The sequence below is a fragment of the Pelobates fuscus genome, chromosome 8, assembly GCF_036172605.1.
Source record: "Pelobates fuscus isolate aPelFus1 chromosome 8, aPelFus1.pri, whole genome shotgun sequence".
Classification (NCBI taxonomy): Eukaryota; Metazoa; Chordata; class Amphibia; order Anura; family Pelobatidae; genus Pelobates; species Pelobates fuscus.
This window is the reverse complement of record NC_086324.1, coordinates 172,505,347-172,515,468: the sequence shown is the minus strand read 5'-3', so window position 1 is coordinate 172,515,468 and position 10,122 is coordinate 172,505,347. Positions and strand designations below refer to the sequence as shown.

The 10,122-nt window shown below is 44.0% G+C and overlaps 1 protein-coding gene across 1 annotated transcript; it reads left to right on the top strand.

Annotated features, from left to right (window-relative positions):
* Positions 1-276: 276 nt before the first annotated feature.
* Positions 277-9,053, top strand: TBX6 (T-box transcription factor 6). Its single transcript, XM_063429073.1, has 8 exons — positions 277-645; positions 3,362-3,611; positions 4,359-4,626; positions 5,190-5,336; positions 5,718-5,788; positions 6,514-6,581; positions 7,096-7,402; positions 8,150-9,053. Exons 1-8 carry the CDS (start codon positions 528-530, stop codon positions 8,490-8,492), a joined length of 1,572 nt encoding a protein of 523 aa, XP_063285143.1. The 5' UTR covers positions 277-527; the 3' UTR covers positions 8,493-9,053.
* Positions 9,054-10,122: the final 1,069 nt, after the last annotated feature.

Below are 10,122 nucleotides of genomic sequence, written 5' to 3'. Positions count from 1 at the left end.
TTAATGCACCAACAGTGGAGTTTTTTCTAGCCCGAGTGTCACTGCCCTGACCTATAATCAGATCACTGATCAGGGTCAGAGTAAAATCTGCTAATCAGTTAGAACATGTGATAATGCACTGTGAATAAATGAATGAAATAATCAGTTGTTAGTTTACATTATATGATTTTCTCATTGTGATCCTGTATGTAGAATATATATAAATACATTGTATCCCGGCTCCCACCCCCCCCCCCCCCCCCCCCCCCTGTTTGTGTCCCCTCTCTCCCACTATGTGCATTTCCTGACAACTGGACAAACGGAGTCTCAGTGCTGTCATAAAGACCCTTAATAAAGTTTAATTCAGTCCTAATGTGTGAAGTGACCTCCCCCAGCCCCACTCTCTCACCTAACAGGAGGGTCTCACATCAAAAGGTGTAGGATGGACTTTAAGGGTCACACAGTGTCTTCCTCTCAGAACTAATCTGTGTCCTGAGCTGACAAGGTGTCCCCAGACCTCCTGCCCCCCATGCTCTAAACTGTCCACCATGTATCACTCAGATATCTTCCAGCAATATGGGCCTTCCTATGGAGTGAGACCCCCACGCAGCCTGCCACCCAACTACCCCACAGCCACGGGCCACCACGAGGCATACAGGTACCCAGGTAAGAGCAAACTTACCTTCTCCCCAGGGCTTTTAGCAGTCCAAGGAAGTCATAGATACAATGATTGTCAACTGGCCCTTCTGGTCTGTAAGATAAAAAAAACATCTTAGCCTTCGCTGCTTCTACTGGAAGGCTATTCCAGGTATCTACTACCCTATCTATATCGCTGTTACTGGTCCCACTGGAAGGCTATTCCAAGTATCTACTACGCTTTCTATATCACTGTTACTGCTCCCACTGGAAGACTATTCCTGGTATTTACTACCCTTTCTATATCACTGTTACTGCTCCCACTGGAAGACTATTCCAGGTATCTACTACCCTTTCTATATCACTGTTACTGCTCCCACTGGAAGGCTATTCCAGGTTCCACTACCCTTTCTATATCACTGTTATTGCTTCCACTGGAAGGTTATTCCAGGTATCTACTACCCTTTCTATATCACTGTTACTGCTTCCACTGGATGGTTAATCCAGCTATCTCCTATAGAATGTAAGCTTGTTTGAACAGGGTCCTCTTCAACCTATCGTTTCTGTAAGATTTTTTTTTGTAATTGTCTTATTGTTAAATCTCCCCCTCTGATAACATTGTAAACCGCTACTGAATATGCTGGTGCTATATACACGGCAATAATAATAATATTAATAATAATAATCTACTACCCTTTCTATATCGCTGTTGGCCTTTACTGCTCCCACTGGAAGGCTATTCCAGGTATCTACTACCTTTTCTATATCACTGTTACTGCTCCCACTGGAAGGCTATTCCTGGTATCTACTACCCTTTCTATATCACTGTTACTGCTCCCACTGGAAGGCTATTCCAGGTATCTACTACCCTTTCTATATCACTGTTACTGCTTCCACTGGAAGGCTTTTCCTGGTATCTACTACCCTTTCTATATCACTGTTACTGCTCCCACTAGAAGGCTATTCCAGGTATCTACTACCCTTTCTATATCACTGTTACTGCTCCCACTGGAAGGCTATTCCAGGTATCTACTACCCTTTCTATATCACTGTTACTGCTCCCACTGGAAGGCTATTCCTGGTATCTACTACCCTTTCTATATCACTGTTACTGCTCCCACTGGAAGGCTATTCCAGGTATCTACTACCCTTTCTATATCACTGTTACTGCTCCCACTGGAAGGCTTTTCCTGGTATCTACTACCCTTTCTATATCACTGTTACTGCTCCCACTAGAAGGCTATTCCAGGTATCTACTACCCTTTCTATATCACTGTTACTGCTCCCACTGGAAGGCTATTCCAGGTATCTACTACCCTTTCTATATCACTGTTACTGCTCCCACTGGAAGACTATTCCAGGTATCTACTATCCTTTCTATATCACTGTTACTGCTCCCACTGGAAGACTATTCCAGGTATCTACTACCCTTTCTATATGGTTTCTCATGGTTGACATACATTTTGGTGCTGAGATTGAGGTTGCAGTGTATGGGTGCATTAAAGGTTCTATTATTGGATTGGATTGGAGGTTCTGTTGTAACTTTTGATCTGTAGTGTTTGTGATATTCTGTTGAGTGTGGGTCTCCAAGATTGTGAGGTATGGGACTTCTGATATATTTGGGTCTGTGAAGTTCTGATTTGGTTCCTCGATTTGGTGTGGATCTGGTTCTGGTTGGATCCATAGGTTCTGTGATGATACCTGAGTTTTTCCATTTAATAAGTATTTGTGTTTTTGTGCTAAGATACCTACATCTGAAGGACGTCATACATGGCGATTCTGATGTATCTGGTCCTACACTGATGGGATGTATCCGAGAGGGTACAGTGTATCAAGTCTTGGAGATTCTGATATCTTGGTGAAAGTTTCTGGCAATGTTTTACAGTTTTACAATATAACTAAGTCTTTGGTTCAGATGTCTCTGTAAAGTTGATTAATATTGGTTATCGAAGCTTTTGGTTTATGTGGGTGAGTTTTCATGTAATTCTAGATTTGGAGGACCTGAGAACCTGGTTATGTGAGGTTCTGGTGGTTCTGGGTTTATTAGGAACTGATGTATCTGTACTCCGCTGTTTGGAAATCCCACAGTAATGGAGATCTGAGAATCTGGACCAATGAGGAGGATCTGAAGTCTGGTTTTGTGACAAGGCTGTAATAAATCTGGTTCTGGATAGCAGTGATTATGTGGTTCTGGTAGACCATGACACTATGATATATCTTTTTCTGGAATGCTGTGATAAATCTGGTTCTGGAATGTGGTGATATATCTGGTTCTGAAAGGCTGTGGTATATTTGGTTCTGGGAGGTTCTGATGTTTCTGGTACTGGAAGGCTGTGAGCCGTCTGGTTCTGGAAAGCTGTGGTATATGTTGTTAAGTTCTGTGGTATAAGTTGAATTTGGGTCTATGAAGTTCTAGAGGATCTGGGTCTGAGGCTTTGATGTGTAGGAATCTCAAGCAGGGTGTCTGTTTATTGGGTGGGTGGGGGAATGCTCCTATCTCATTACCATATTACCCACCAGGGTTCCAATTAACAGAACTTGTCTGTCATTTAGCACATACATGCCAATAAGCCAATATGTCACTGAGTCATGTCCCAGTGCAGATTGCAAGGACAGGATTAACCATGAAAGGACTAGAAAGGATGAGAAACACAGTGCCTGGCACTGAAATGGCTAAATACTGGCCCCGTTAACTCTTTCCCTGCTGCAGGACACTGTGTACTGACATCCTCTCTCTCTGTTACAGAACTGGATGTTCCCGGCCAAAGGTATGATGGCCTATTCTCAACACTGGATCCTTCCCAAAGGATTCTGGGAGCAGCTCCCCTCACGCCTCTCTCCTTGCCCCCCGGACCAACCTTGGGCTTTGGGCAACCACATCCACCGTGTGAAGCCCCCCGTCTTCCGGGGAATGTGAAGATGACTCTGGAGAACAAGGAGCTGTGGAAGCAGTTTCATGCGATAGGAACAGAGATGATTATAACCAAGTCTGGAAGGTAAGTAGAGGACGACAGGTCTAGAGGCTCTTCGAATGGAACATTATTACCCTCTTGTTTACTGGTTGACTGGTGCTTCATTAAATGCAACATTGTTATCACTTCTGAATCCAATGTACAACGCAACAGATTATGTTGGCTCTTTATAAAGAATTACAGGCACTAGCTTAGCAAATCTTAAATATCACATTAATCCGCTATGAAGGCGCCTAGACGAACACTCTTGGTTTCTCAAACTTGCCCCACCAGAGCCAGACTAGTAGGATATTCGTGGATTTTTCACCATCAGGGATGTCCTGATTGCCCCCGAGTGCATGTAATCACTAATAATATTTCATCTTTTACCTACTGCCATGGAGCAAGACCCTAATAGAAGCGCTGGGGCTAGGACTCCAGGGCAACCAGCACCATGTTAACCCAGAGTTGGAGAATTAGCCCTGTGTGTAGAATTCCTAGATCCCCCCATTATTAGTAGAAGATCCAAACAGGGCCACCATGTGCTAATATATGTTTTGCTCAACATGTCCCTTTGCTGTCTGACAATTTACCTGATGCGGTTCTTTAAGTATTAGTTACTTTTTCTCCCACATTGATAGTTTTGTAAATAAAATTATGATTTAAAATAAAATTGGCCTCACTATAATACTGCTGCTCGGATCGTAATGTTATTAAGGAGCCCCTTGTGTAAACCTAGGAAGGTTAGATGTGAAGGCATCCACCCATTGACCTCGCTCGTTTCTACTCCAGGCGGATGTTCCCGCAGTGTAAGATCAGTGTGACCGGGCTGGAGCCGGATGGGAAGTACCTCCTTCTCGCGGACATTGTTCCGGTGGATAATTCTCGCTACAAGTGGCAGGAAGACCACTGGGAAGAGAGTGGGAGAGCAGAGCCGCGTCTACCGGAGAGGGTCTACATCCACCCAGACTCACCGGCCCCTGGGTCCCACTGGATGAAGCAGCCAATATCCTTCCACAAGATCAAACTCACCAACAACACGCTTGACCAGATGGGACATGTAAGTAGCTATGGCTGGGGACCTGTGACCAATGTGACGGGAACTTTCTCATAATAGAGGGACCACTTGCTGTATGGGATGGGTTCTAGAAACAGCAAGACACAGTAGATAAAGATACGAACATCAAAATTTGTACTTGATCTAGATTGACAAGGAAGCTGTAATGGTATTAAGATTCAGGTTTCTGATCCCCTGAAAGAAGCTGCATTAGACGGGTACACAGCTCTCTAGCTCCTAGAGAAGTGATCCAAGATGTCACCTCAGTCCCTCGTAATCCTCAGAACAAAGCACGCCTTCACCTGGTAGAAGGACAAGGTGACACAGGTGGGAGAAGCTGGGGGTCCTCGTTACCACAATTATGAGATATGTGAGTTATTGTCCCCCAGCTGACAATACAGAGAGGAGTTTATCCAGAAACAGCAGAGAGTCCTGTAGTGGGATACAAGGGATGTGGAAACACAGGCTGTATGTGTCTGCCCTAAATAACTAGCCATGTGGTGTAACCCACTAAGAATGGACCATAATAATGTGTTAACAGAGTCATTTCTCCCCGTCCTCCTCAGATTATCCTGCATTCCATGCACCGTTACCAGCCACGATTCCACATCGTACGAGCTCAAGATGTCTTCAGCCGGAGGTGGGGTGGGTGCTCCTCCTTCACCTTCCCAGAGACCCTGTTCCTGACCGTCACTGCCTATCAGAACGAGAAGGTAAGAGAGAGGGGCATATTCACAGGAAATATGGGGCACATTAGAAAGAGAAGGTAGATTCTCAGAGTGAATGGTCAGATTCTCATAGTGAATGGTCAGATTCTCATAGTGAATGGTCAGATTCTCAGAGTGAATGCGCAGATTCTCAGAGTGAATGCGCAGATTCTCAGGGTCTTGGAGTGACCAGGCTGGTTACCAGGGTGGGCAATCTATTCCTAACAAACACTGTGTGCATCACCCCCAGAATACAGTGTGTGAGTAATAACAAGCAGTGAGTAACGGTATGGGGTGTATAAATGAGGTCGTGAATGCTGGCGTAGAAGCTGAGTATGAGTGTAATTAGTAGCCAGGCCTGTGCCTAACAAGATCCCTCTTTTACAGATAACGCAACTTAAAATCCAGACCAACCCTTTTGCCAAAGGATTTCGGGAGGACGGGCTGAAGAAGAAGAGGTGAGCGCGAACATGTTTTAATGCTCCTTTTTGGGGACTATTTACTAAACAGTGAAACTCTCCACATTCCAATGGGACGTATTTCCAAGTCAGCGAATAATAAGGAGTCTCCCACTGTCACTCCACTTTCTTTTAGAATTTAGCGCAATATTTTTCATAGTAAATAATCACATATTCTGCTACTTGATTGCAAAACCAGAATAACGCACAGCTCAGTAAATAAATCTCGGTTAGTCTGATTGGTTGGATCTGACACAAATGGTTAGATTTATTTTACAAATTCAAAATTAAAAGTATAAGGAAACCTCATTCCAAACATTTCAAATAGACAAAGAGGTTTTCATTAATTTTAGGGGTGTAAGTGGGGGTGTGGCCAGGGGCGGGGCTGTTCCTACTGTGAGTGTGGCTGTGTCGCCAGGGGCGGGGCTGTTCTGCTTGTGAGTGGGGGTGTGGTCAGGGCGGGGCTGAGACATTTTAGGTGACTTACTAATAACAATTTTTAAAGCTAAAATATAATTTAGAACAAGAACCATGTATGGAGGTACTGGATTTAGTGAAAACCGGAATTCAAAATGTGCAATCTTTATTGTACTAGTTTTAAGAGCAAAAACATGCACTGAGCTACTATAGGGAGAATGTAATTAGGTACAAACTGTTACTTTATCGACCTCTTCCGTGTCCCCCCGACCTTTCTAATGCCTAATCCCTCCCACTTTTCTACACAGAGATCGAATCACGCGAGTGAAAAGGAAAGCGCCAAGCGCAGATCATGAGCAAGACTCGTTTCAGGCCGGTAGGTGATACTCAATACTACTATACAGCGGAGACCAGCAATGCTCCTTGCAATCGATTGGCTCCTGCTCTGGCAATGTAGGTGTTAAACATGTTAATTCCTAATGTGACTGGCACAGTCCATGGATTTAACCCCTTAAGTACACATGACATGTGTGACATGTCATGATTCCCTTTTATTCCAGACGTTTGGTCCTTAAGGGGTTAAGGACCAATGTTGTCATATTAGCAGTCTGGTCTGTAAAGATGCCGTTTCAGAGTGGAGTGTCCCACTCAGGTAGCAGTAGTGAGGGGCTGATTTGTGGAGCTCGCAGGGCTCGATAAACAGGTCTTTTTTTGCTGGTTCCAGATTGAGTTGAGAGAGAAAACGTTGTTAAACATAGTATTTGGATACATGTGGCCACCGGCCCTTTCATTTTAGAGATGAGATGACTGTTGCATTTTGTATATAGACTATAGATTACAGCATTCTATATTTGAATACAGTATTAATGTATGGAATCTGGTCCCCCCAGCAGAGTGCAAGCGCCCACTTTATGGAGGACCGTGTGACTCTACACTGGGAGAAGAGCTGGATATTGGGGGGAATCTCGCTATCCCTCTCCCCAGTCCTGATTGTGCTTTCCACCCCATCACCCCCCCAACCCCAGCACCCCCAGCCAGTGAAGTCCCTGATCCCTCTTCAATCCCACCAATGACAGCTAATCAGGACCAAGGGACCATCCTCGAGGTACCCCAGCAAAACACAGAGCCCTTCCTGGAGACGGGGGGACAGTCCTACCCGGAGCAGCCTGCGGACAGGGCGAGCAGCATCTTCTCATGGTGAGTGCAGGGTCCATCGCCCTATTTATATATTAACTATTGACGTACAGCGTGCATGGTCAGATATTGGGGTGCACAGCGGCGTTTGGGGAGACGGACCTGTCCAGCTTCCACCATGATGGCAGTAACGTTACTTTGCTGCAATGTAAATAATAATAACAGAATGTTGAATTTTTACAATGAGATCCTGTCCTCCCTAATATCTCACAGACTGATGGTATGAATGTGTTTTTATGCTGTGGGTTGCCAGATTGCCATGGTTTTTACTTTTTTTTTGTAACACATGTATAAACTCTTCAAGCTGTGGGGCTGCTCGCACAGTGTGCTCTTGGCTGTATGTAGCATTCATGTGCCGTGGACATGAAAGACGTTGATAATACAGAGGGGTATAGAAACGAAAAACTGCTCTCTACAGCCAGGAGTACTTTTGATGTCTAACCCCACAGATTGAAGACATGATACGAGTCTTGAAAAATCAAACAGAATAAAACATGGCACTCTGTCAGCCCAGGATAAGAATGTACTCATTAAAAGACTGAGTACTGATTACAGTCAGTGACTCATAATATATTCATCAATAGTCTGTATGTAAACACAGTCATGACTGTACATCAGTACAGAATATACCTGTGCTTTGCAAGGATTAATAATATAATGTATATTAACATTAATTAAACAAACTAAAGAGTGAAACTTGAAATTTTGGCGATTTTTTTTAACCATTTTCCTATTTCCCCGCACCTTTAGCCCTCCTGAATCGCCAGTTTCCCAGCTCCAGACTGTCTGCGTACCACGTTCGCTGCATCGGTTCCCCCCCTCGTTCGCAGTCCCACTGGACTCCCCCCAACTCACTGACAGCCAATCAGATTTCAGGCTGTATGGGCCGGACCGCCCCTGCGGAGCAGAATTTGCACCCTCGGCATGCGCGGTTGCACCGACTGGAAGAAGTGAGGATGTAAGTGCCCGAGGTTACCACATGAACTCTGAAATTCGATTTCCTCACTTCCTGGCCAACACGGGTCCAAAGTTGGGCCTGCAATTTTCAGGTCCACAATTACAGCGCCTATATACAGGGGGTGGCTGGATGTAAGTGTTCTATTCACACAGTGAAAATAATAGTGGGAGACGATCAAGACCCCCATTACCAGAAAAATATTGCAGATTTCTGGTTGTAAATATGTTCGATAAGTCTATAATAAGGAATCTGCTCCCAATCAGACATAAAAATAAAAATCAATCCCAATCAGCTGTTTAATGAAAGAACCTGTTTGTGGGATATTTCTTATTTTTCTATATTCATAATACACTTGTGATAATCCTTAAATAATGGACACCCAGTTCATGAATAACTTGTACACTCAATCCAGCCACGAATATACTCCATCACAGGCCCCTCACCTTGGAATTTAATCTCAGATTCTCCCAGGTTCGGCCTGCTGAGAGCTGCTGGGTTTGGAATAGACCGCTGAGTTCCGTAGAGACCCTCGTGGGAGGGATCATTTATAGGAGCTCTGCGGGGTTTGTACTCACACATTGCTGATTACGGCTGAGATCCGGAGGGTTTAGGGAGTTGCTTTAGAAATGAGTGATGGGTGAATATCTGCAGAGATTCCAATACCTTGCTGCTGAGTTCACGAGAATCAGCGACAGGGCTAATGCCAGGAAAACCATTTATTTGGACTCGGCCGAGTATTGAAGAGTTTTACTTTCTATCTGAAGTTTAATTTGGTTTATGCCAGACAAATAGCTAATGAGTGTCTAGCACCCTCCAATTTGTGCTCCTGCCATGTCCCATTCTGGGAATTCTGAAAGCTAAGGTGTTGGCTCATTATTACTCTGCCATAGATGGTTTATGGGTAAAAAATGGCTTACCCCTCTGACATGCAAAGGGTTAAGGATACCCCGATAACCCGGCTGTGACACACAGTGAGAATTCAAAGTATTTCAAATTTAAGGTCGATTCTCTAAATCAGTGATGCTCTCGGTTTGTCTACTTTGGCCTTAAATTTGAATTCACTGTGAATTCCCATTTTACTGACTAACCCGGTTCTGGTTCTGCAGAGGCCTGCAAGTGGTTTATACTCTGTTGTTTTTCCATAGAGAGGCCTGGTGGAGGGGATTACACTAACGAAGAGATGATAATTAGCGTTGTCCCCAATTATACTGCATCCTGTTCAATTATTTTATTTCTCTGTTCTGCTCTTTGACTTTGTAATTATTTATCAAACACTTACTGTTTACTTGTTTTGTACAAAAAAAAAAATTATGTTTTGCAATAAAAGAAACAAAAATGAGTTGTTGGATTCTGATGTGGTTGCTAAAGGAGGGGAGGGTGGGGATAAGCATTGGTGAGGTTGTTAAGGGGGATACACAGGGGTGAGTATTATAAGATCTCCAAGCTCGGAGGATATAACATATTGTGTGAGTTAATCACTAAATAGGGAGTTGTTACGAATTGACCTGACAATTGCAAAATTCAAAGTTGCAAAAATTGTTGAGATGGATGTTGCTGATTTAATGAATAAATAAAGATGTAGATGCAGGTAGTATACAGCACACCCATAGGCTATATATGATTCTTCAGATTTAACAATTCCTAACGGGATCAGTCTGTGTGTGGATGATGGGCATTACAGTTGCAGGGTGTCTGACTTGGCAGCTGTGCCCATATAAAGTATGATGGCTAGCTATTTGCACCTGCAATCCTCCCCCCAAAGCTC

Bases quoted from the DNA above. Each gene is read 5' to 3' on its own strand.
- TBX6 (XM_063429073.1), top strand. From the start codon at position 528: ATGTATCACTCAGATATCTTCCAGCAATATGGGCCTTCCTATGGAGTG. The intron at 4,627-5,189 runs GTAAGTAGCTAT...CGTCCTCCTCAG, and splicing joins CGCTTGACCAGATGGGACAT to ATTATCCTGCATTCCATGCA. The intron at 5,337-5,717 runs GTAAGAGAGAGG...CCTCTTTTACAG, and splicing joins CTGCCTATCAGAACGAGAAG to ATAACGCAACTTAAAATCCA.